General features: G+C 43.6%; 3 protein-coding genes across 7 annotated transcripts; 2 read left to right on the top strand and 1 right to left on the bottom strand.

Moving 5' to 3' along the window:
• Positions 1-8,020: 8,020 nt before the first annotated feature.
• Positions 8,021-10,182, top strand: LOC117142312 (succinate-semialdehyde dehydrogenase [NADP(+)] GabD). 3 transcript variants are annotated; one of them, XM_033306212.1, is made up of 3 exons: positions 8,021-8,189; positions 8,281-8,582; positions 8,813-10,182. In XM_033306212.1, exons 2-3 carry the CDS (start codon positions 8,289-8,291, stop codon positions 10,046-10,048), a joined length of 1,530 nt encoding a protein of 509 aa, XP_033162103.1. In that variant the 5' UTR covers positions 8,021-8,189; positions 8,281-8,288; the 3' UTR covers positions 10,049-10,182. The 3 variants fall into 3 exon arrangements, with proteins under 3 accessions (XP_033162103.1, XP_033162104.1, XP_033162102.1); XM_033306213.1 differs by having other exon boundaries at positions 8,278-8,582; XM_033306211.1 differs by having other exon boundaries at positions 8,259-8,582.
• Positions 10,183-10,296: 114 nt separating this feature from the next.
• LOC117142308 (nuclear protein localization protein 4 homolog) lies at positions 10,297-24,057 on the top strand. Of its 2 annotated transcripts, none has more exons than XM_033306201.1 (8): positions 10,297-10,391; positions 11,595-11,828; positions 11,891-12,048; positions 12,104-12,632; positions 12,694-12,892; positions 12,955-13,115; positions 23,150-23,565; positions 23,638-24,057. In XM_033306201.1, the coding sequence occupies exons 1-8, from the start codon at positions 10,374-10,376 to the stop codon at positions 23,795-23,797; spliced, it is 1,875 nt and encodes a 624-aa protein (XP_033162092.1). In that variant the 5' UTR covers positions 10,297-10,373; the 3' UTR covers positions 23,798-24,057. The 2 variants fall into 2 exon arrangements, with proteins under 2 accessions (XP_033162092.1, XP_033162091.1); XM_033306200.1 differs by lacking the exon at positions 10,297-10,391 and adding an exon at positions 11,270-11,522.
• LOC117142307 lies at positions 14,326-21,179 on the bottom strand. Of its 2 annotated transcripts, none has more exons than XM_033306198.1 (2): positions 20,919-21,179; positions 14,326-16,611 (listed from the first exon to the last, which is right to left on the bottom strand). In XM_033306198.1, the coding sequence occupies exons 1-2, from the start codon at positions 21,088-21,090 to the stop codon at positions 14,564-14,566; spliced, it is 2,220 nt and encodes a 739-aa protein (XP_033162089.1). In that variant the 5' UTR covers positions 21,091-21,179; the 3' UTR covers positions 14,326-14,563. The 2 variants fall into 2 exon arrangements, with proteins under 2 accessions (XP_033162089.1, XP_033162090.1); XM_033306199.1 differs by lacking the exon at positions 20,919-21,179 and adding an exon at positions 20,555-20,625.
• Positions 24,058-26,041: the final 1,984 nt, after the last annotated feature.

Genomic DNA, 26,041 nt, shown 5'->3' with positions numbered 1-26,041 from the left:
ATAACTAAAATAAATCACAAATACCGTGTTAGCTAAGTTGTTCGAAATAATTTATTCCAAACAATATACCACTTTATGGGCTATCGTTAATATAATTTGCATTTCATTTTATTTCCTGTGATTGTGAAATGTCCCTGGCAAACAGCGAAATGCGTAATTCAAAGTGTCAGGGAACATGGCCATAAATGTTGGTCCTCTTGTATGTTTTTAATAAAGTTATAAATCTGAAATCAAAACATAAATGTGACATTGATCTACAACTGCCGAAAGGGGCTGTGTGAACCAATTCTTGTTTCTCGCCAAAATCGGCGAACAGAAGGAGACTTTTTAGTAAATTTTTTTTTATTTTTTGGCAATCGTTTTCCACTGCGTTTCGTCCAGGGAGGCAGATAAACTTTATGACCACAAAAGAGCATCTAAAATAAAGCAAAGCAAATAAAATCGGACAAGAACAGCATGTGAACGATTGCAAATTACAAGCCCAAGCTCAATTCAGCTGGGAAGCATCTTTGCCTGCGTCTTCCGAAGACTGGAGACTGCAAAGTGCAGATACAGCCGAGTATCTGGGGATCAGGACCAGGCCATTTCGCTGCTGTTGTCTTGGCCATGTTTTGGGAACGGCAGCTGCTTCTTTCGGCTCTGTCGTCATTACCAAAAGGAAGCTAAAGACAAACGGATATGCGCTGCACATCAAGCAACTGCTTTTTGCTGCCCTGTTTTTTTTTTATTTCGTATTTTTTCGGTGGTTATTGCATTGCTTTTTGGGCTTTTTTGTATCTTGGGCGAAAAATAAATTGTGCGACAGGTGCGACAACGACAGCCGTCGAAGAAGAAGAAGAACGGGCTCAAACACAGAGATGCATCTTCGGGCCCGAAGAGAGTCTTTCACACTGCAAGAAGATTTTATACAATTTTCAAAACTGTATTCATTAAAAGGTATAAGTCTTGTCGTCGTGATAAATGTACTTAAATAAGGGGAAGAATCTTAAATTTTAGCTATTTGGTACTTTGAAAACAAAGGATACTTTCAAGATGCTCGACTTTTTGTAGCAGTGCACCGGAACGATCGTAGCCGCAGGAAGCTTTTTGTGTGGGAGCGAAGCTTTCGCATTGATTTCGTCTTTATGGGTCTGTTGTTTTTCGGCGTTTTTACAGCTGCAGCATCGATAATTGCCAACCCATCTTACATGGACCGAAAAGATGGTGATCAGGACGCAGGAATCAGCGGCAGCAGCTGTTACTTCCGCCCGAATGGATTGGAATGGACCGAGCCTGTAAGGGCTTCCACTTCACTTGGCGATCGGCGGCCAGATCCTTGGCGCATTCATCGATCCCTTTTCTAACGCTAATCCTGTAGACGAGCCGCAGACAGAGGATTTGGACTACCTGTACCTGTTTTGGTCCTCTGTTTGGTCCCGACTGTTTTCCAACTTCAGGCTTTCAGTCTGCATTTCGATCTTTATTTTGATCCGCTGCGGTGATCTACATGCATGAGCGAACCCACGATCCTCCTTCGTGGCCTATTGAATTAATGTGCGGCATTAGGCGGACCAACAGGTTTGGCCTAAGCCTTTTCGGCCTGCTCTTGGTAGACAGACATCCATGCATACGTTTGATCCTATGTGGTCTTGAGTTTTCTTGAGTGAAGATCGCGAGGCGCGCTCACGTAGCTAATAGTGTCCTAAATAACAGGTGTGGAGTGATCGGTTCCACTATGAGATCCTTGCACCGATTCCTGGTAGATCACGTAGCTAATTGATGAGGAATGAGTGCGAACGAAGATCTCGCCCAAATCCTCGGTACAGTTGTGTTCGGCGGTGCGGAGTGGTCGAATGGCAAGTAAACAGGGCCAATGGCAGATGTTTGCATATCGCCAAAAGATCGGTCAGCATTTCTTCTCCTCAGCCTCCTTTTCTTCTTGCTCAGATTTTGCATTTCGAAATGCAAACAGTAGAGGAAAGCAGAAATAAAAGCCGAAAGAAAAACAACATTTCGAGCACAATGGCAGGGCAAAGACAAAAGGACACTGGTCCTGCACATCCTGCCGTGATTTACGGTCCCAAAAATGATCGATCTCGAGCGGCAAACAAATTTGCTTGCGGCTTAGGCCCAAGAAAAGGACAATGGCAGCAGCATCAAATGGGATGGATCATCTCGTTACGTTGGAACCCCTCCTCTGTGGCAAATTGCATTTGCAGGATTCTTGCGCAACACCGAATTTCACGACTCATTTGAGCCAAGGTGAAAGTATTTTTGATCGATCTCTCGCAATTTGCAATCTTGTCCGTGCTCCGCAATGAAGTTGTTAGCGCGAATAACCCTCCTCGGGCAACTGGCCCATCCATCCGATCGATGGTGTGCAAATTTGGCATTATCACCCATATGGCTGCAAAGCGATCTAAGCGCACAATCTTCCAGTAGTGAGGCACTCGAGCATTAAATCTTGATGGATTTGCATTCTCAGCTGGGGGATAAGCCGCCAGATCAGCGGGAACATCAACTTAATAGCGGGATTTATTAGCAAGGCCACTAAACATAGGTTATTAAAAGGATTATAACATATAAGCCAGTGGATAATAAAACGTCTTTTAAGTATAGAAAATCTAAGTTACTAGTTTCACATACAGATTCGGTTACCAATGGCGATTAAGTAGCCCAACTGAGGCGTCAATGAACTTGACCCACGCCTGGAGGTGCAGCTATCCCCATCTCGCAGAGATCTCAGCCAATCTTCCACTGAACTCCAATGATCGCCGTTGTTTTACGAGTGCTGATTTATTTGTTTGCAGTGCGATCACCTCTGTTTGTTCAATACAAACAGATGCCAACTTAAACTCGTCGAAAAATGTAACAGAAATCGTATTTGCAGCGACTTGAAAGCAAATCAAAAGATCGAAAATCGAAATGGAACGCAAAGTTCAAGATCGCCGGAGTGGAGATCCTTTATTTCTTTATTTTATTTTTGCTCCCCTCAAGGGCGTCGCATGAGATGATCTGTCGAAATTTATGAGGATTTGCGTGTAAATTAAAATAATAATGAAAAGAAAATGCCGCCAATGAACTGGGCTTTTGTCTTTGGCGATTTAAAAGGCGAAAAAACTTCCGGTTTTTACAAAATTCGATCGTCGTAATTTGATATGTTTATGCGTTTCGGGCGATTCGCATAAACCTGGCGAAAATAAGAGACAACAGCTGCCGTGAGCTTTTCGAATGATCATCGCGATCATCTCGTCCTCGTCCCGCTTCCTTTCCATTATATGTATATTCCCATCCTTTATGGCCAGTTACAATCGCAGACAATTAAGCGGAAATGCGATCTGAGAAATGAGAAATGTTGCACTGCACCGGATTTGAATGTGAATGCAATCGGTGGTTCCAGAACGGAGGCATAATTATGCCCACAAAGGCGCAACCAACTGAGGCCTACCCAAATCAAAAACACAACAAGCCAACGAGGAAAAATGCAAAGAAAACAGAACGGGCATCAGGCAACAGGGATCAGGGACAAGGGCAAGGACATGAATAAGGACACGGATAAGGGCAGGGCCAAGGACAGAAACTGGGAAAATCCAGCGTGAGAATCCCTCGACGACGCAATTGAGCCAGGACTACGCAACAGACTTTTCTGGTATCCACCAGGAACGGCATCAGGAATGCACTGAGAAAAACTAAGCACTTAAAGTAAGGATCTTTAAGAGACCCGCGTTTTCCAAGTAAAATGTATAGAATAGTATCTACTTAAGTGATAAGATGCATGTATCGTAGGTCTCGGAATTTTCTTTTCTTATGCATACATCCTTTTTCTTTGTGTACCATCCTGCCACCGAACTACCCCATAGATGGAGATGCTGCCAGGGGGGAGGGTGGCGCAGCAGAGCCACCCCATTTCCGCCCTGCCAATGGCATTGTGCGTTGGGGTTGGGGTTGCATAAATTATACAAAACAATGCTAGCACACATGTATGTATGATTCATGCCAGGATCAAATCCCAATGCGTAGTTCGTTCGATTGCTTTTCAAACTAGGTTTTACGCGCTTTTAAGCGATTTTCGGTACAGTTTTTACAATCCTAGCAGTTGGTGAAGAGCTCATGTCTTCCATTCTACGCTGATGTGCTTTTACACTGCAAGAAAAATACATTGTTTTGCTAATAATGTAATGTAATGTCTTGCTTATATACATATATGGGTCTGCTTTAAGAAATTGTATTTAAAAATGTTTAAAAGTAAATAACCCTCTTCATTTGACACTTATATTTGACAGTTATGTTTGACATTTGACAGTTATGAACCAAAGAAACCAAATATAATTGCAGTGCATTTGTGCTTTTTTTCTAGTTCAAAATCAACCCCAAAATTTGGAGATCCAGGTTTCGCGATGGGTAAGTCGCAATAAATGTACCAAATTTGAACTTTGCCAACTTTTGGGGAAGGAGAAGCGAACGGAATGCGCAATTTAATATTTCCTATCCAGAGACAACAGAAGGACGAACCGAAGGATTATGCGCAGATAATTATGAATGGACGAAAGGAAGTTCGCAATTAAAATACCCTTAGATAATAAAATGTTACACAATGCTGTTTTGAAATTACAAATCAAATGGATTAATCCAACTTTAATATATTTACACTAGCAAAATACGAGTTTGAAACACAACACTCAACTCCTCTGCTCTGCAGGATACCATAATCCCGCCGAAATCAATCAAATTATTGGAAATAAGAAACTTTTTGACTTGAGAAATTTTCAAAAATTTCTTTCACATAACAATTTAATTTGATGCGGCTGAAAGAAAGGTATTTTCACAAAAGCACTCGTTAGGAAAGCAATTTTCACTTCATTTCGAAGGGTATTATGATACGCCTAGATTTCGGAATCTTTAATATTCGGGTGATCGCTTGTGTGAATTCTTTGGGGTTGGCGAGGCGTATTTTCGTACATCGAAGGACAACAATGGATACGGATAAGGGATCGTTTTGTGCGGCCCAAGGACAACGAGATCGAGTTCCAGTGCATGCCAGGACACGCCGGGGAAAGTGGAGAGGTACACAAAGGGCGGCGGAATTATGAAATAATAATCAAGTAGGGCATAATCATAATGCCGTAACCTTGATGCGAAGGTAAACAATAATTAAGCCAGGCTGCGGGGACCTTCTATACACAAAAAATAAATAACCAAAGAAGAAATAGGCTCGTCATAGGGGAATGGATAGGGTATCCTGCGCCGGGATCGCAATCACAAGCGCACACGTGTTGCTTCCACCCGGACAGAGCTAATCTGCTGACGCATTCAGGACGCCTCGTTCAGGTTCGGGATGGGACATTCGAAATTAAGGAATCCTGGCAGCTGCTCCGACCTCGTCCTCGTCTTCAGCTCCGTTTCCATCCGCGTCCGTCTTCTTGCCAGCAGCTGCAGATGCGATCGTTAAGCACACGTGCCAAGGTGAGTCAGCAGGATCTCCACCAGGATCCGAATCCGAACCGGCCAGAGGGATATGAAACAGGAGCGACAGAGCCCACATATATCTGAAAAGCTGTTATCCTGCAAGCCGCGTCCATTTTCGTAGATTAACCCTATAAAAGCTTAAGCTTTGTCCCCTATTATATTGCCAACTCCCAGGTAAATAAATATATCATACTAAAGATAATAAGTATTTATTCATAAAGAAGCAATGCTATATCATTTAGTCATCATATAGAACTTGAGATTATTGAATGGCATATTGGCTATTGGCTTGGGAACTATATTACCCGCCCTCCGTGTCCTCAATGGGTTAATTTGTAACCCATCCTCGGATGGCTGATTCCGAGGAGCAGCTGCTGCTGTTGCGTGAGGCGATCACGACACTTATCTGTTCGGCGGCTGTTTTGTTTTCGTGCCATCTTGCCACATTGCCACATTGCCAGGACAATTGGCAACCAGTTTGCGCCCTAAGCTTGCGAGTCCTTTGTCCTCGCAAGAAAGCTGCCAGGCAACCAGATCAGATCCCAAACCGACAACAACCGAACAACAGATGTTTTATTCTTATTCTCGCGTTAAGGAACGTGTTTCCAAACATGATTTATGGCTCGACTGCCTCGCGTTAGAGAGTGTACTGGAATCCTACCGAAATGGAAAGAGACGGGGCATCTTTGCAACGAAAGAGAGGGCCAATGCCACATCATTGTTCCCATTGACCAGCTGCCAGGGCGGCGTCTTGGGCTTCCACAGGGCCTCCGCCTCGAAAGACATAGAAAACAGCACAGAAGAACCGGTCCCAAGACCAAGATCCTATACTATACTATGCGATACGATCCCATCTTTGCAGCTTTGTGTCGTTTTTATGGCGTGTTATGATTTCGTATTACAATTAGCCGGCACAAAAGGCACACGGCTGCCTATTTCTGGGCTGTCAATTGTTTGCATTCTATAAAAACCAGGGGCCCCATAAATTCGCCGGCCATGGCAGCGCATTAAAACTGTCAAAATTGTGCAGTTAAGTAGACATTAGATTGGTTTCGAGTGCCAACGAACTGACTGACTGACTGACTGCTTCATTAGATGGGTTCCTGATGAGCCTTCGCTGAAAAGGTAACACTGACAAAATGTTCACCAAATAAGCAGCATTAACTTTTTGAAATATGCATGTATATCTTCTTAAAACATACAAGATGGGAAGGTTAGAAGACAGAAGAAACCTTCTTAAGGATTCTAATAGTATGTTGTACTATGCTAACTAGGTATACAGGGTATTTTCATATCAAGTAGATTTAGTGATTTTTTGCTGTGCATCCTGATCTCGATCAGTCTGGAATGGGACATGGAAACACACCTCCCGGCAGCACTTAAGACAAATAACTTAAACACCTATCGACAGGAGCCGGCAGTATTCACGATTGCTTCCGAGCTAGACGCATTTTCAATTAGTTTTAAATCACAACTAATTGAATTCATTCCGCAGCTCCAGTTCTGGTCCCTGGATGCGATCGCCATCTAGGCAATCTTATCTTAACAGTTATGATGTCCGTGTGGCGGCCGCCTGTTTTGGCATTCTTAGCCAAAATTTATTGACAAAATTTGCAACACAGATTGCGGGCTCGTGGGCGAAGGGAAGCCCCAACCAGGTGAGGCGCCGGAGGAGGAAGCTGCATGACCAGTAGCCCAGTAGGCAGAACCTGCCGCTGTCTAATGCTAAATGGCACTTAGCAAAAAGAGTATTAAGAATGAGATGCATGGAGCCTAAATTCTATTTGAAGTAGAATATAGAAAGTTGTTAAAAATATAAGATTTGTACAAAACATTTTCTGGTTTATTCTTTAAACTTAATGGAAAATATGGCTAAGGACAACTGATAGGTTGACTGCGTATGGGTCGAATTCTTATAATTTAAGCCCTAAGTGCACACATTTTTCTAAGTGCTTCGGATGGGCTAGGAGACCCACCTTCTGACAGAACCGCTGCCGGCATATGTGAAATCTATGGTCGTGATGCCTGGCTACAAAGTCATAATAAATGGAGCACAGTGCTCCACGTTGGCGGCGCATGCAAAAAAGATCGGGCAGATCGGGCGAAAGGCACCGATTGTCCGGAGATTGCTGGGACAAGTGGCGCTGCCTTAAAATCGCTGAACAGCAACGACTAAAAATGGGAATCAGGAAGCTTACTTCGAATCGACTTTCTTTTTCTTGTCGTTCCCTTTTTCTTTTTGAAAGTCAAACGGCTGCCGCCCAGTCGCCTGACATAAGGTGCTTGCTGCGTAACTGAAGATCGATAGATCGAAGACATATCGATAACAGTAGGGAAAATAATTATGGCAATTATGTATAGATATAAAGATTCTTATTTTTTGAGCTATGAATGTACGTCTATTAACTATAAAATTGTTTAAAAGCTGAAGATATGTTCTTAATATCCTTTGAGAGCAAATTAACAAGCAAATGTTAACAAGCATTTCTTTTTTTCAAATGGTACATTTTTCGCGGTTCACTTGTGGCTGCCAGTTGGCAACTCCTCAGTTCGCGAACAGCTGCCGTTGATAGTATAAAAACAAGTTGGCAGCTTCTAAGGCTCTGCTGGTTCGGAGCGTAAAAAATTAAAATCAATTAAATCCAATCAAAGCGCCCAATAGAAGCTAGATCTGCAGCTGTGGACAGCAGAGAGTCTTCCCGATAACGTCGCAGATAAGATAAGCGCGCCAAACCCCCCCACAGGTGATAAAAAGCTGTGAAGCGAGCGAACACTTACCGGTTAATCGATTAGTAGCCAATTGTTAATTGCAGTTCATTTGTTTATTTCTAGCAGCCGGCAGAATGTGGCGACAGCTCAGCGGAGTCGCACGAACAGGAAGCAGCCTAAGCCTCTGCAGGATGCGAGGATTCTCGGCACTGGTGCAGGACAAGGCCCTGGTGGATGGCGCCTGGGTGGATTCCAGCAATGCAAAGGCGACCTTCGAGGTGCGGAATCCTGCCAATGGTGCTGTCATCGGCAAAGTGCCCAACATGACGGTGGCGGATGCCCAGAAGGCCATAGACGCCGCCAAGCAGGCGTACGAGTCCAAGGAGTGGCGATCCCTGACCGCCAAGGATCGGTCCAACCTGCTCAAGGTGAGTGCCGGGATCACTCCTTATCAGGGGTTTAACAATCAGCACCTCTGATAAAGAAAAATACCATCATACATATAATATGATGGACTATAGAGTCCCAAAATTCTCAAGTTTTTCTTCTTAAAAGTAACTGACCTGAAGTTGGAAAGTTCGACTGTAGGTCATTGTCATAATTTCTCCCTCTGGTCTCCAACTTACCTCTGCTAATCTAATCTAATCTCGCTTTGCAGAAGTGGCACAAACTGATCGAGCAGCATTCGCAGGAGATAGCCGAGATAATGACGGCCGAGTCGGGCAAGCCGATCAACGAGTCCAAGGGGGAGGTGGCCTACGGAAACGCCTTCGTCGAATGGTTTGCGGAGGAGGCCCGTCGCATCTACGGCGAGATTGTGCCCAGTGCATCGCCCAATCGCGAGATCATTGTGATGAAGCAGCCCATCGGAGTGGCGGCTCTCATTACGCCCTGGAACTTCCCGATGGCCATGATCACAAGGAAAGCAGGAGCCGCCCTGGCTGCAGGATGTACGGTCGTAGTGAAGCCTTCAGAAGACACTCCTCTCACCGCCCTGGCTGTGGCCAAATTGGCAGTGGATGCTGGCATTCCAAAGGGTGTGATAAATGTGGTCACCACAAACAAGGCGGCTCCCATTGGCGATCTCTTCTGCAAGAGTCCCGATGTGAGGGGCATATCCTTCACGGGCTCCACTGAGGTGGGCAAACTGCTGTTCCGGAACTCTGCTGATGGCATCAAAAGGATTTGTCTCGAACTCGGCGGCAATGCTCCGTTCATTGTCTTCGATTCGGCGGACATTGAAAAAGCAGTGGATGGCGCCATGGCCTCGAAGTTCAGGAACTGTGGACAGACCTGCGTCTCCGCCAATAGATTCTTTGTCCAGGATGGCGTCTACGATAAGTTTGTTGGGCAGCTGAAAAAACGCGTGGAGGCTTTGAAGATCGGAGATGGTCAGGCCTGCGATGTGCAAATCGGACCACTGATCAACGAGATGCAGTTCAACAAAGTCAGTGGCTTTGTGGAGGACGCCAGGAGCAAGAAGGCGAACATTATCCTGGGTGGACAGCCGTTGCCCGACAAGGGATCCCTTTTCTACGCACCCACAATTGTCACAGATGTGCCGCCATCGGCGCAACTCTACTCGGAGGAGGTCTTCGGTCCAGTGGTTTCCATCATACGCTTCCGAGACGAAGAGGAAGCGGTGAAGAAGGCAAACGACACCAGGAGAGGTCTAGCCGGTTACTTCTACAGCGAGAATCTGCAGCAGGTGTTCCGGGTGGCCAAGCGACTGGAGGTTGGCATGGTCGGCGTCAACGAAGGCATCATCTCTGCAGCAGAGGCTCCGTTTGGCGGCGTCAAGGAGTCCGGTGTCGGACGGGAGGGTTCCAAACACGGCATCGACGACTATGTGGACATCAAGTACATTTGCATGGGCAACCTCAAGTACGACTGAAGTCCGATGGAGGGGTCCCTCCCACTGCTTTCATACGCTGTCTTCCACTAGAATGCGATTGGTTTATTGTTGTCTAATTGTAGAATAACACGCCGCTATTTTAATAAATGTGCACAAAGTCTACCTGAAGCAAATGGATAATTTCCCTTTTTTAAAATTGCCCGCCTCATCTTTTGATTAATTGGGACCTTTAAGCAATCGCCGTAAATTGACAAGAAACCGATCATAGAGACATCGATATCCGGGAGTAATCGGTTTTTCTCCATCTCTAGGCAGACTATCGCCATCCCCACAGCTGTGCGACAGAGACAGAGACAAAATTACAATGCCAAATGACAAAATTGTAAGTAAATTGTTGATAAAAAATTAAAAAGTGCATTTAGGGTGCAAACTAAGCGAATGGCTTGTTGGTGCAGTGTGTGTAGTGAAAGTGGTCAAGTGTTTCCCTCTATGTACCCACTAAAAAAGCCGGCAAACAATGTCGGTTTTCCAGTTCGCTGGCGTTTGTTGTTGTTGCCAAAATGTACGGAAAATATATTTAAAGTGCATTTCAGCCGGCAAAAGCGCAGCATATAATGCAAAATTCAGCCATTTGGAAGCACTCCCGAAAGTGCTCATCCACGGCAAGTCCCCTGAATCGCGGCCAAAAGTGCTGGCGGTGAAATTGAATGGATACCATGACTTGTAGATTTTCCACTGAAAGAGTGCAGTCTAGGCGGAAGGTGGACTGAGGGGAGTGCGCGGGAGTTTTGAGACCAAAAACCGATCCAAAACCCAAATAAATTATTAACAATTGTTGGCTGCAATCCGCTTGGGGAAATGCATTTGAGGACATGTCTGGCTAATTAAGCAATTTCTGGTTGAAAAAGGTGCTACACTCAGAGAAATGTCTCAACAAGTTTTATGTGTAAAAATCATTTTTGAAATTTATGTTTTTTAAAATTAGATAACTGCATTCACCAGTAAATAGCACAACTTTAAATTTTAAATAAAAATTTAATCTATTTTTTTATTTTGAAAGTGCATGCAGCTCTTGTCTTTCAAAGTACTGTTTTCTTTTTTTATTTAAATCTCATACAATAACAGATCAGAATTTACATATACGTACAGGCATTGGTTCTCTTTTTAACTATGCACTCATTTTGGCAACGAAATGCATTTGTTTTTAATTGCGATGCCAGCTAAATTTCCGCAGTCAAGTTTGCGCCTTCATGACGTACAGTTCAAAACACTAAGCAAAAAGCCCTACAGGCTTTGGTAGCTAATAGCTACACTTGACAACCCCCCTCACCCAATCTACCACCCACCACCGCCCACACAAGCGCCCACCCAACCGCCCACCACCCAGTGACCCGTCCAGAAAGTCCAGAAAATGGCCTGTGCACCACTGCTGCTCGAGCAATTCATCTACAAGAAGCGCAATTTCGCCTACGCCTTTGTGCGCCATCGTCTGTTTGTGTTATGCAAACAATCGGTTGGACCAGATATTGCCAAATTTACCTGTGCTAGTACTAATTAGAATCTGGTATTCATTTGTGTATTCCAGCTAATTCGCGTTCAGTCGGCGGAGGGCATCAAACGCATCGAGATCTCGCCCAAGTCGAATCTGAAGCATCTGTACGACAGCGTTCAGAATGCCCTGAAAGTGGATGGATTTGGTCTCTTCAAGGAGCGCAACTTTCTCACAGAGCTGCAGGCAAGTGGCTCCCAGCTGGTGGGGTCTTCCTTGAGGCATGGCGACATGGTATACTTAAAACAGATGGCTGGCACATCATCGCGCGTAAGTTGATCATATAGAGCAGAAAGATCCGGGACTAACCTGCATTTCTCACCCCTTCTCAGCGCACCAGCACCACTGTCCTGGACAGTCAGCCGTTCAAGACTAGCACCGTAAGCAATCCAAACAGCGCTCGGCCATCCTTCAATGTGGTCGAAGATGACGTGGACCAAGCTCTGAGCAAGGCTGATGGCACCATTAAGCGCGAACGTGATAGCAAGCTGTAGGCCTTGATTTCAATATAAAGTGTACAGTTAAACTGATCAACCTTTTTGTAGGTGCCACCATAATGCCAACGGACGTTGCGTGCACTGCTCCTCACTGGAGCCCTATGATGAGTCCTATCTGAAGGAGCACAATATCAAGCACTTGTCCTTCCACTCGTACATACGCAAGCAGACATCCGGCATGGATCAGGGCAAGTACTTTGTCTTCGACGACATCAACTGCCGCATCAAGCCGGGATGTCGCGAGCATCCACCATGGCCTAAGGGCATCTGCTCCAAGTGCCAGCCGTCGGCCATTACGCTGAATCGTCAGACATATCGCCACGTGGACAACGTCATGTTCGAGAACACCAAGATCGTGGAGCGCTTCCTCAACTACTGGCGCACCACAGGACACCAGCGCATGGGATATTTGTATGGGACGTACGAGCAGCACACTGATGTTCCTTTGGGCATCAGGGCCAAGGTGGCTGCCATTTATGAGCCACCACAAGAGTCTACCAGGGATTCGATCAACATCCAGCCGGATGAGTTCGCCGACGATGTGGATGCTGTGGCCAGTGCGCTGGGACTGAAGAAGGTTAGTTATAGACAGTACAAGAGTAGTGTTGCATTAGTATTGACTGTTGTGCCATTTATAGATTGGTTGGATTTTCACTGATCTCATCACGGAGGATGCGAGTATCGGCACTGTCAAACAGATCCGTGGCATCGAGTCGCACTTTATTACGGCCCAGGAGTGCATCACAGCCGGCGAGCTGCAGAATCGGCATCCAAATCCGTGTAAATATGCCTCCAATGGCGTCTTCGGCTCAAAGTTTGTGACCATTTGTGTAACAGGTAAGATTCACGATGATATTCTGTTTAACGAACTAGTACCAAATCATGTTTGAACATTTCAGGAGATAAAACCAAACAGGTGCACATGGAAGGCTATGCGGTTTCGGCTCAGTGCATGGCTCTGGTGCGAGATAATTGTCTGATACCCACTAAGGATGCGCCCGAGCTGGGCTACGTGCGTGAATCCACCGACAAGCAGTATGTTCCAGACGTTTTCTATAAGGTAAGTTACATATGTGGCGCCTTCCTCAATGAGCTGTAGAGTTCGAAGTTCGCAGGATGAGAAAGAGTCCCCCCAATACTAGTAAAATCAGTTATCGGGCAACCTTTATTGAATTACGTTCACACATTTACACAAACAACTTCCATATTTAGACATCAATTCGAATGGGATTTGGTTTTTCAGTTGTAGGATACATGCAAAGAAAATTTGGGTTTCAAGAGCAACGCCAATTCAATATTTGACATCTAGAGGCTTACATTATCTTGAATTACTTTGATTTATTTATGCAACTTCATTATTTTCCTTTATCCTTCTCGGTTTGTACTTCTCATCATTGCTCTGGGTTCTCCTTCAAAATTTCATTTTATTTTTCGTATACCTAGGACATTCATAACCGATGTTGTTATTCAATTGTTGAAATAACAACTTTCTGAGCAACTGCCAGCCAATCACAATTTTTCAGTTATTCCCCTTATTTATATATTTATTTTTATTTTGCCAAACTCTTTCGTTCTATCTAATGCTTAAATGTGATACGACTTTTTATTATTTTTTGAAAATATAAGATTTCGATTTGAGTTTTTACTTTTCGATTGAAGTTATACGTTTATATTGTTTACTTAGCATAATTTAAACTATAATGTGGCCATTTCCAATAGTTTAGTCTACAAATTTCGTAAAATTGAGTTCGATTTGTTCCTAAAGTGATTCTTTGCCTTCCTTTACATCGCTAAGGTCATATTATTACTTGATTCCCTTATTTTTATGGATGGCTATTCTTGGCGTTCAATTTTTCATCCATCACAAACATAGCCTTAGTTATGATCACATCAAATGCATATTTAGACACCGAAAATTATCTCGTTTATTTACTTATTGCTAATAGATTTATTTCGTATTAATTATTAACTGAATTGACCTTAATTACATGTCAGCTGTGTATTTGGATTTCACCTTACTCGTGGTTTAAAATTTTAAGTTTTTATTGTAACTAATTTACTATGTCCAGGTATCGTCGTAGCGCTTCAACGCACATTTAGTGCCGTTTTCCTTAGGCTAAACTTATTTAAATACTCAAGGTCTGTTACAATTTCCACCTTGTCCATGAATCTGAAATGTTTATAGATCATTGATAGTCTTTTTTTTATTTAAAATAGCATCCAAAACGTTTCTTTGAGTTGTAAATTGTTTATAAAAATTCTTTCTTTCTGTGTTAAAAAAATTGGCTTCTGTTGCTGACCTCAATTGTATGCGTTGCTAAAAATGTCGACTTTCAACTGTCTTACATTGATCGTTCCAAGTAGTGCGTTTATTATTACAAAATCATACCAAGATTTGCATTCCAAGAATAAAATAGATATTTGGTGGAGTTGTACATTCAAAGTGTGTGAGCTTTCGGTTTGATGTTGTTCGATAAGTAGGATTAGGTAATGGATCAGTCGGACTTATTATCGGCTTAAATGGTACTCCCCACAATTCCGGATGATGCTCCTAAGGGCCGGGCGACCCAAAGCATTGCCACTGGCCGCAATTCGGTCCACCAGCTCAATGCCCTGGACAATGAATCCAAAAATGGCGGTGAAGGATCGCATCTCGTTGAGCACCAGCCGGAATTGGCTGCCCACAAATCCACTCCTGTCCTGTCGCCGCTGTCCCCTGCGCATACCAACCGTTCCCCGATGTGCCGGCAATCCCGTTTCGTCTGGCAAAAAGTATCTGCTCTCGAAGGCCGAGTGCCCCCCGCGTCCGTTCTGCGACTCAAAGTCGCCGGTGATGATGCTCTCGCCTCCCCAGGCCTGAAATACGGTGCAGCCCCGATAGCCGTAGCCCCGTTCGTGCCGCACCAGCGCCCCAAAGTTGTCCGCCATCCGGGGAGCAGCATCAGATCGCACCTCAATTAGGACCCGCCCGGCCAGTTCTCCTGCTATTTCCATGTCCAGAAAGTAGATGGGGTAACAGTGAACGATGGGCTGGCGCACAATGCTTACCGATGAACTAGTACCGCCATCCTGCTGATAATGATCCTGGATTTGTTGACCCATTAGCTGCGGCTCCACCGAGTTGGCGAGGATCGCATCTGGCTGGTGAATTAGGTGGGTCAGCTGGTGCACTTGCTGCTGCTGCTGTTCCTGTTGCACTTGCTCCGGCTGCTGTTGCAGCTGGCGCACCAAATTTCGAAGTCCATATTCCATGTCCAGAGCAATATAATTGCTTTGGCTGTTTATACTGCTGCTGCTGTTCGGCGACGAGGAGGATTCGTGTGAACCATCATACGGAAGTTCACTGAGCGTTCGAAACTGCTGGTTTTCGATCTGCTGCACACAATCCAGAACCTCCACCTCCCGCAAGCTATTATTGAAATGCGGAGGCACCACAGCTCGTCGGGGTTGCGGCAGTAATTCTGGATTCGGTCTCAGATTTCTAAGGCTTGGAGTAATCATTTCGCGCTGCATCTCGCACCAGTAGGCGTACACACAGTAGTTGGTGAGGATGAGCGCCTGCGGTGGCTCCACATTGGCGGGAATAGCGCCGGGATGACGATTACTGCATAGCCATGCGATCCTGTTATTCAGAGTCTCAAAGTCCAGGACCTGCATCCCGTTCTCCTGGATTGCGGCTTGCATTCGACACTGAAAGTGCACTTGGTCCAATTGGCTCTCGTATCTGTGCCGCTGTGAGGCCAAGTGGGCGAGCACCTGCAGCATTTTTGTTCCCGTAAGTCTAACGGCTCGATGCAGATCCCGCTCAGCTAGTCGATGCCAACCCATCATCGAGGACGCAACCATGCTAGGATGGTGGTCCAGCATCTCACGCTTCACATGCAACTGAACGCGGTGGCACGCTTCGCACAGATCGAGTAGTAGATCCATTTCGCGGGTGGCCAACTCTTTGGCATGGACAGCCGTTCTCTTGATCTTCTCCATTTCGAAATTGAGCAGTTGGCGGATAAGGTCATGGTAATCAACCTTGCGCACCAGGACGTGGTGCTGATGAAATGGGACATCCGAGCAGGCGCGGCACAGCAGACGCTGGCAAGTGTGACACCACGTAGAGTTCGGCATGGCATGGATGAGACAGTGCTCCATACTGGTGGCCAGAAAGCTCTCCACGTTGATGTCTTCCACCCAGTTTTTCGACGGGCTGCTGGGTGCTTCTTCACTAGAAATTTCAATAGTGCTGTTCTTTTTGTACGAGAAATCCAACATGGCCCTGCCCAGAATCAAAGCTGGCAGCTCACGTAGCAGATACATGATGGCCACGGATTGCGGTAGCTGCTGGCCATGCAGCTGCGTGCGATATCCGCACAAATTGCAGATACACTCGGACGAGCTGTGGTCGGTGTTTCTCTGCACGCACTTCTTGCAGAAGCTGTGCTGGCAGACGAGCTCCTGGGGCAGAAGACCGGTGGCCAGGTCGTACGGGCGATGGCATTGACCGCAGCTCAGCAGCGATTTCAGCTCCTTTGGCACCTGGATGGACTCCATTTTTGTCAGTACTAAAAAGTATAAAATTTAAACAAAAATACGTAGGTGAAATTTACAAACTTATTAGGCCGTCGTACTCTGATTATGTTTTGTTGAACATTTTGAAAACGGAAAATCTGTTAAATCTATAAAGCTACAAATTAGGCAACCATAAGCAATTCCAGTTTAATTTGAGGTCTTGCACAAATCGCCAACAGATGTCTTCAACTTTGTTTGCACTTAACTTGAGCATCTTGAGCGCCATAAATAAATACGCAAACTAAACGTAATTGAAAAGTTCCTGTTTTGCCAAATAAATAAATAAGGCTTTTTCACCTACGTACACTCGTTAAAAGTTGAAAGAGACTTTAAATTTTTTGATTTGTATGTCTCATCATTGAGTCACATTTTCTTTCGGAATTTCCTACTTTGACTCTTGATTTTTAATCCGCAAAAAAACTTTGTAAATTTTCAAATTGTTTATACTTTGCTAATTGTGATTACCCTTCCGCTTATACCTTCCCTTCCGAACAAAAAAAAAAAAAATAAGAAATCAAAAGACTGGGGCCTAATTCTTTGCGCGACCCCTTGAGAAAGTTTTTGCCGTGTGGCAGCTATTGGGACTTTGTTCTAAGCTGTGTAATCAAACTTTGTTTGGCGTGGGACTTCCAACAGTAGAAACCCCAATTTAATAAGTAACAAGCGGTTCGGGGGTCACATCAATTTGGCCTTGGCAACACACAAAACTCTGGCCAGTTGCCAGAGGAAATGGCATCGCATTCGGACAAAGTGTTGACCAAAAGCCAAAACTTTGCTCTATTTATGTTGAATATGTTGGCTTGAACTGGGGCTAAACAAATTTAATTAATATTCCATAGAGGTAATTGCGACTGCTGCTTAGCCAGATTTTGAACAAATGAGTGCTTTTATTGGGTCAGTAAGGGAACTTTATTTTAGTCTGCATAAGCATTAAGCATATGTAAGAAGTGTGTGAAATATTACTTTAGCTACGTATCATATTTTATGAAAAATGTGAGCATATTAATATGGAGCGAGTACAAAATGTCAAATCACACGTTGAATTAAAGCCCACCTTTTTCTGTGCAATTTGTCCGGCTTACAAAACAAACAATAACCAACTGGCAAACATTTTTGAAAAATGAGTTCTGAAGTGACCTTCCGTGCTATTTTTTGTCCTCATTTTCCCTCATTGTGTTAGAATACACCTGCCCAAGGTGAAGGCTTCAAACGTTTAGGTTTCCTTGTCCAGCTGGAGTTCTATTTCATTCCGTGCCATTGGACGGCGAGGAACACGTTTCTGGCATTCCTTACGCTTATTTTGGTTTCTGTTTATTATTCACTCTTGGTTGTATGTTTGTCTTCCACTTTCACATTCGCCTGCCATTTACTTTCCCCCTTTCTCTCAAAATTATGCAAATTCCTTGAGCTGCCTGCCCCAGCAATTACAGCAGGAACTTCCTTATGCATTCACAAATAAAACATTGCCTACTTTTTGGGGTCGTCTGCCTTTTTTTCGCACTTTGCGCCAGCGAAGCGAATTTTGAACAGGAAAAATGAAATTCCTTGGCAGGCTTACGCACAAACTCATATTTATGTCTTGCTGGAGTGCTGTGTTTAGAATAAAAACGCACAAAATGAGCGCGAATTCGTTTCGGTAATTGTTTACTAGACGGGAAATTAAGTTGTCAATTTGGCGTAAAAATGGTTCGCACTGTATTCATGTGAATTGTTGATGTCGCAGTTGTGCGTTGCCTTCTTTGAACTGGGGAAAGTAGAGCCACTGGGAGCCACTGGGAGCCAGTGGAAGACAATGACAGATTTCAGTTGGCACCAAGTCCGCAATAAATTAACCCCGTCCCACGTCCGTCAGTATTATTCAGGCTTAGCTCACATTTAGCCACGTTTACACCCATCAAGCCGCAGTTGACACCTTGAATGAACTAATTAGGGCAACCGTGCGGCTGACAAATGTTGCTCCTGAATTCTATTTGCTGGGCTGAAGTCAGCAACCGCTGCAATTGTCCCTTTATTCTTTTCTTCATTTGTGTAAACGTGGCTTAATTGGATAACTTTTGCGCAAACCTATTAACTATCAAGGGTCAATGGTGGAAAATTGGACTAAATTGTTGATGAAGTGCAATTATATTGGGTATAAATGCTCAAAATTAATACAGGGGCTTAGAAAAGTTATTTATAATACTTCCGTGGGCGTCTGAACTTCATGTTTGTTAACTCTTTAGCTTTGAAACAAATCCAATTTATTTATTAAAATTGCCAGCCTGTGATCGCATACATTTTTAAAGAGGCCTCTTGAACAATTCGATGTGTTTCCGGGTTTTGCCTTGGGGATTTTTCTGAAATCGCCATTTGCCTGAGATTAAATATATGTACATACGTGGGAATACACTTATGTTTGCCACTTGTTGAAGCCTCTCGCGTAACACATGCAATTCCCCAACGAAATTAAAACTTTTCCACGGCAGATAAAGCACCTGGTTGATGTTTAATGCAACTGTAGCTACAGTTGGCTTAATGAATTCTCGGCGAGTTTAAACAACTGGCGGAGTGCCATTGAAATGGAAAAATGTTTCTTAGTCAAAGTTTGGCCCTTTGATGGTATTCCGGGAAAATCATTTGCAACGAATCATACATATGTGCAAAACGCACTGAATAACTGAGAATTTTCCATGGCCTATGCCTGTTCGTTTAATCAATTTCCACAACTGCGTCAGCGAATTCGGGCCAAGTATATTCGGCTTAAAATCATAAAAAGCGGCGAAGGCAAATCTGCGAATCGATAAGCAATTTGCGGCCTGGTTCGCCTCCGTTTGGCCCACGTCCTTCTCCTTGGTCTCATTGTCAGTGCCGCTGGGCGTTGGTCTGGCCCATTGGACGTTGGACATTGGACATTGTGCTGGCTTTTCGCTTTTATGCCGGGCAATAAAAATTTATTGCGTGCCTGTGTGTCACCTTCGATGTGCAGGCGGGTGGCAGGAGTAGGAGAATGGAGGACGAGCTCCTATTCCTGGACGGACTAAACCGCAAATTCCCCTTTGCTAATTGCCATAAGCGGACTAGGGCCTGGACGATAATTGGCTTCTCCACTTTAATGGCGGTGCAAACGTGCTGAGAATTTCCCAGCCATATGGTAAAGTGTGCAATTCATATTTTGCAGGCAAGTGGCAATAAGGGGCTGTCCGATTACTGGACTCTATTTAAATGACAGTCTTGCCTTGAAATCGTTTCCCATCGATTCAATGCCAACTTTTCACTTTCTTCATCTTCCTATCAATTCCTAATGCATTTTAACTTTAAGGGAGTTGAGTTACTTATCTCGCAGCACATTTCAAAGAAACCAATTATAATGATGTTAACAGCAAAAGTTGTAGAAAAACTAAAGAATGCGATAATCAACAGAGCAAGCAAATTGGTTTCCGGAAGTTCGTTTAAAGTGGAAAGGAAGGTACAGAAAGTTGGTATCTATCTCCTTCTTGGCTAGCAAAATATTAAATTAAATGTCTAGATTTATAGTAGATTTTCTTCAGTTTCCATACATATTACATACGAGTGTTGCGCGCATAGTTGACAAATAATTAACATATTTTGGGCGGAAATCGTCCTTTTTTGATTGATGGCCTTTGCCCCGCCGGCCAAAAAGCCTTTCTGGCCGACTTCAATCATGCAAATTAACCTTCAGCTTGTCAAATCATGTGCTAATCAAAGCAAAACTTTGATGGATGCGAAATGAAATGTGGCGAGTATCTGACAAATATGTGAGACTGAAGGACTGCTTCCGTTGAGATATGATAATGAATCTGCGGATTAAGGAAAACCGCAAAGGTCTGTGAGTAATCAAAGGCAACTTGGGGGCCATTTTTTACAAGCGAGTGATGAATATGCTTTCATATATTTGTTTTGAGAATAAATTTCAGACCCAAAATATGCAAATCTTACCATGAGAATTATGTTTTATTCCTTCAAACTTGCGCACATTACATGGATTTAATGTTACTTTGTTTCACTTAAAAATGCACAGGAACTTGAACGTTTTGACTTGTTATTGTAGTGCTTTTGGTTTGTATTTTCATCAACCATTCAATGTTTCTACCTTGAAAATGCATCAAAAAATATTTCATATCAGTTTCGATTTGTGGTTCGGTTGTTATTGTTGAGTCATTTGTACACTGGCACGTGATGCTACTCCTACTTTTGGGTGCACTTGCAGGAGGTGAAAGCTTTGAATATTTTACTCTCACTCTTGGGACTGATTTTCTTTTTGATATTTGCTGTCTGAAGTTTGGTCTTTTGCCCCACCAACCGTCTTTCCTCCCTATTCGCTTGCACTTCCTGTTGGGCTGCGTCCTCGTGCTGCTGCTGCTGCAGTTGCTGCTGCTGCTCCTGTTGCTGCTCCTCGTGCTGCTGCTGCTGTATCTGTTGCTGGTGCTGCTGCAGTAGCTGTTGCTGTTGCAGGCGCGACTTGAATGCTGCATTACTAAGCTGCCAACTGCTGGCGGAGGCTCTCAGCGGCGATGGCTTCGTGTGCTGCTGCTGGTAACTGGGCGCCGCACTGGCCAATCCCGCCGAGCTCTCGGCACTGTTGGACGAGAGTGTGGAGGAGGCTACCGCCGTCCAGAACATGGTGTGATAGCTGTCTAATGAGTCTACGCATCGAATGGGGCTGCTCCTTCAGGCCAGGCATGTTAGCCAACATGGGAAAAACTACATGGGTATATTCGGAACACAAATAACCGAGGATGAAACGCGTGCCGTTCGACTATCACCGCTACTCTTAGTTGGCCTCGTCCTGCCCCTTTCGCGATTTGTTGGCAAATGCAGCCTCGACTCGCCAGGATGTGGCTTTTATACCGCTGGGAGAGAGCTTGCAAAGCTCTCGATGTCCTGGCTGCGGTTCTCTCTCTTTTGGGCCCCTTCCAATGTCAATGTCAAGCTGTTTTTCCTCTCGTTTAGGTGTCTTTTCCTGCTCCACAGGGCATGCAAATATTTTTGCATACCATACTTTGTTACTTCTTACTACTCCAACATTGTTACACAAGCTTATAAATGGAAATGTGACCTATATACATGTGGTATTATATTTGGACAAGACAATTAAAGTCTTATCTTAGTAATAATATCGCAATTAGCTTGCGATATTGTTTTATATATTTTACGGGCATTTTAATTAAATTTCCACATATTGAGTGCAGTTTAAAGCACACAAGTCTTATGTGCCTTTTGTTATCCCTTCGCACAATAGATTCTATGTGATCAATTATTTTGTAATTGTTCGTATGACATCCTGCAAACAATCTGATGGCAAACTCCAGTGGCTTTGGCTTGCAGGTCGAGTAATTTGGCATTGTCTCAAAAAACCAATCCGATTTCAACCCACATTCAATTGTCCTGCCTTCGGGTTGTTAATTGGCAAAAGATTGACAAGCATGCCACTGCAGCATTTTGTCGAAAGAGGCACTTGGCTGTAACCCAACTTTAGCTGCAAACTTAATTTGCCACCGCTGACGCAAACGGAAGCGGAAATTCGTAATGCAACACATTTTGCTGCTTCGTTAAAGCAGCAGAAGGACCTCGTCCAACATCCTGCTCAACCTCTATTATGTACGTCCATTGATTTTGTTTGTCCAGTTTCTGCTCCATCAGATATTCCACCACTTGCAAACTGCGATAGGTGTGCGCTTTCTGGATACCGGAGCTAATTAACTTATGCATGTTCAGGATGTGTGAGCAATGTCATTCCAATTGGATGCACTGCTGCTGAGTGGGAATGAATTGTTGTCATGATGACGCCTCTACGCGTGAAACGCCCCCGTTCTCCCCTATTCGCCATCCCACGACATGCATAGTCAGTCAGCTTAATTGCGTTTGTCGCGGAACTAAAGCTATAAAGGCAATGGGGGCGTGGCACGTCCCGCGCCTCAACCTCAAAATCCGGCGGCCTTTTTTCGATTTCATCATCATTGCTCGCTACTAAAGAATTCCTTCATCATCCAAAAATAGACTGCAAAGGCGTAGAGATAATCACGCATGCATTTTGTTGAATTCGACATGCGGTTGCCAATTAAAATCGAAATAAACTCTCATAACTAACTAGCATAAACTATATAGACCTGTGACCTTTCAGAAGTCAGGGGAATCCCGGAACGAGTTTCCATTTTAACAGCATAGTTTCAGGGATGCAGTGGCTTTGCGAAAGCCATGCCGTCTCCTCTGGCGACCCTCTACTCTGCGTCCAAGACCAAAGACGAGCACCGTACTGCCGGCCTTGATGGTTGTGGGCAAGGTCATTGCCGAGCTAACAGGTTGCTCGCCAACAAGCTTTTATGCAGACAGAGAGAGAAAGAGAGAGAGGGAGAAATACAGAACAGAATGTGGGGTAAAAGGAGCAAAGAGCAAATCAGACGTCAGCAAACGTTTTTTGCCTTGCTTTGTGGCAAACATCTAATGTAGGTCACTGGGCCAAGTCTGACTGTGCTAATCTTGGTAAAACCACTTATAACCCGCCGTTCCCTCTGTATTTCTCGCCCCCTCCAGGAGAAGGATCAGTACGGCAACGAGGTGCAGCGGCTGGCTCGCCCCCTGCCCGTGGAGTATTTGCTGGTGGACGTGCCCGCATCCACACCGCTGCAACCCATTTACACCTTTACCGAGTACGACAAGCGCCAGCCATTCCCCATCGAGAACCGCTACATCGATGGCCACCTGCAGGATTTTAATGCACTCAGCTGCTATCTGTCCGCCTGGGGCGAGGAGGAGTTCCTGGAGGCCATCTCCGACTTCCACCTGCTGGTCTACCTTTACAAGATGGACATGCTGCCGCTGCGACAGCACATGGGTCCGCTGCTAGAGGCGGTGCGCACCAAGAACCCCAACCAGGCCGCCCAGTTCAAGGATGTGGATGTGTGGAAGCTGCTCGAGTCGCTTATCCAGGCCAGTTCCGGCGGCAGTGGGTGAGTAATCTTCCTACCACGAAACTTCATCTTACCGTGAAATGTTCCTAATTGCTGATTATTCCATTACAGTGGAACCACCAGCTATCCCAGTGGTGGAGCTTCGGCGAGTGCCGGAGCTTCTGGATCGGAGGCAATGGACCTGGACGCCAACACCTGGACGTGCAACCACTGCACCTTCATCAACCGCGGCGAGCTAACGTCCTGCGAGATCTGCTCGCTACCCAGATAAGAATCCCAGACACGAAAATTCCACAATTTGCAGCCTAGATGAACCATTCGAAATTCCGGTGTAAAACAAACTAAAGATTCAATCATACTTACTTATAGCAGCGACTGGAAAACATGGGTGTCCTGCGAACACACGTACACATGCACACTTAGAGGCGGTTCGTGCGAATGTCGCGCATTCTCTATATGTAATCCTTGTGTAAGAATTTTATAAAATAAAACGAAATGATGGAAGGAAAATTTAATTTATTTTTAAATAAATTTCAATTGTTGTGCACATGTTTCTATGATTTTAATTGTATGATATGTTGTCTCTGTTGGCTTGGTAAAGAATTTGTTGCATAAAAGTCGGTGGGTCGGTGGGTCAAATTCCATAATGGCATCACATTCCCTGGGAAAAAGTTAAACATTATTATTATGTGCAGAAAATCGGAATATTATGAAATGCGTATTTTTCGCAGGGGTTTTCATCATAATCTTTTTTGAATCGCGACACAATGACATACAAATTACCTATTTATGCAGCTAATGATACAAACTAACAAATTCTGCCACTTTCCTGCTGATTTGAACTTTTAAATTTTTATTCAAATTTTGCAATTTTGGTAAGGGGTAACATCATGATTTTTTGCGAAAAATGGCAAAAATTTAACATTATTAGCCTTGAATGCCATCCGATGGGGAATTTTATTACGAGTCCGACGAGGTATAACATTCTATGCTTAGATTATTTTTAAAATTTTTGTGAACAAAAAATTTATTGTTTTTAAGCAGAAAATTGAGATTTGCCAAAAATACGTATTTTTCGGAGGGGTTTTCATCATAACTTTCTTGAATCTCGACACAATGCCATAAAAATTACCTTTTTATGCAGCTAATGATACCAACTAACAAACCCTGCCACTTTCCTGCTGATTTGAAGTTATAAATTTTTTGGCGAATTTTGCATTTTTGGTAAGGGGTAACATCATGATTTTTTTCGAAAAATGGCAAAAATTTAACATTTCTATCCGAGAATGCCATCCGATGGAGAATTTTATTACGAGTCCAACGAGGTATGACATTCTACATTAAGATTATTTTTTCAATTTTTGTGAACAAAAAATTTATTGTTTTTAAGCAGAAAATTGAGATTTGCCAAAAATACGTATTTTTCGGAGGGGTTTTCATCATAACTTTCTTGAATCTCGACACAATGCCATAAAAATTACCTTTTTATGCAGCTAATGATACCAACTAACAAATCCTGTCACTTTTCTGCTGATTTGAACTTATACATTTTTTGGCGAATTTTCAATTTTGGTAAGGGTTTTTACGGTCATGATTTTTTACGAAAAAGTGCAAAAATTAAACATTTCTATCCGTGAATGCCATCCGATGGGGAATTTTATTACGAGTCCGACGAGGTATGACATTCTATGCTTAGATTATTTTTTAAATTTTTGTGAACAGAAAACTGATTGTTTTTAAGCAGAAAATTGAGAATGGGCTAAATTACTTATTTTTCGGAGGGGTTTTCATCATAACTTTCTTGAATCTCGACACAATGCCATAAAAATTACCTTTTTATGCAGCTAATGATACCAACTAACAAACCCTGCCACTTTCCTGCTGATTTGAAGTTATAAATTTTTTGGCGAATTTTGCAATTTTGGTAAGGGGTAACATCATGATTTTTTGCGAAAAATGGCAAAAATTAAACATTTCTATCCGTGAATGCCATCCAATGGGGAATTTTATTACGAGTCCGACGAGGTATGACATTCTATGCTTAGATTATTTTTTAAATTTTTGTGAACAGAAAACTGATTGTTTTTAAGCAGAAAATTGAGAATGGGCTAAATTACTTATTTTTCGGAGGGGTTTTCATCATAACTTTCTTGAATCTCGACACAATGCCATAAAAATTACCTTTTTATGCAGCTAATGATACCAACTAACAAACCCTGCCACTTTCCTGCTGATTTGAAGTTATAAATTTTTTGGCGAATTTTGCAATTTTGGTAAGGGGTAACATCATGATTTTTTGCGAAAAATCGCAAAAATTTAACATTTCTATCCGAGTATGCCATCCGATGCGGAATTTTATTACGAGTCCGTCGAGGTATGACATTCTATATTTAGATTATTTTTTCAATTTTTGTGAACAAAACGAGGTATAAAATTCAATAATTAGACGATCCTAACATTTTTGTGAACAAAAAACTGTATTCTTGGAGACATTCGAAAATTATGTCAATAGACT

This window comes from Drosophila mauritiana, chromosome 3R, assembly GCF_004382145.1.
Source record: "Drosophila mauritiana strain mau12 chromosome 3R, ASM438214v1, whole genome shotgun sequence".
Taxonomy (NCBI): domain Eukaryota; kingdom Metazoa; phylum Arthropoda; class Insecta; order Diptera; family Drosophilidae; genus Drosophila; species Drosophila mauritiana.
This window is presented reverse-complemented; position numbering and strand designations above follow the sequence as displayed.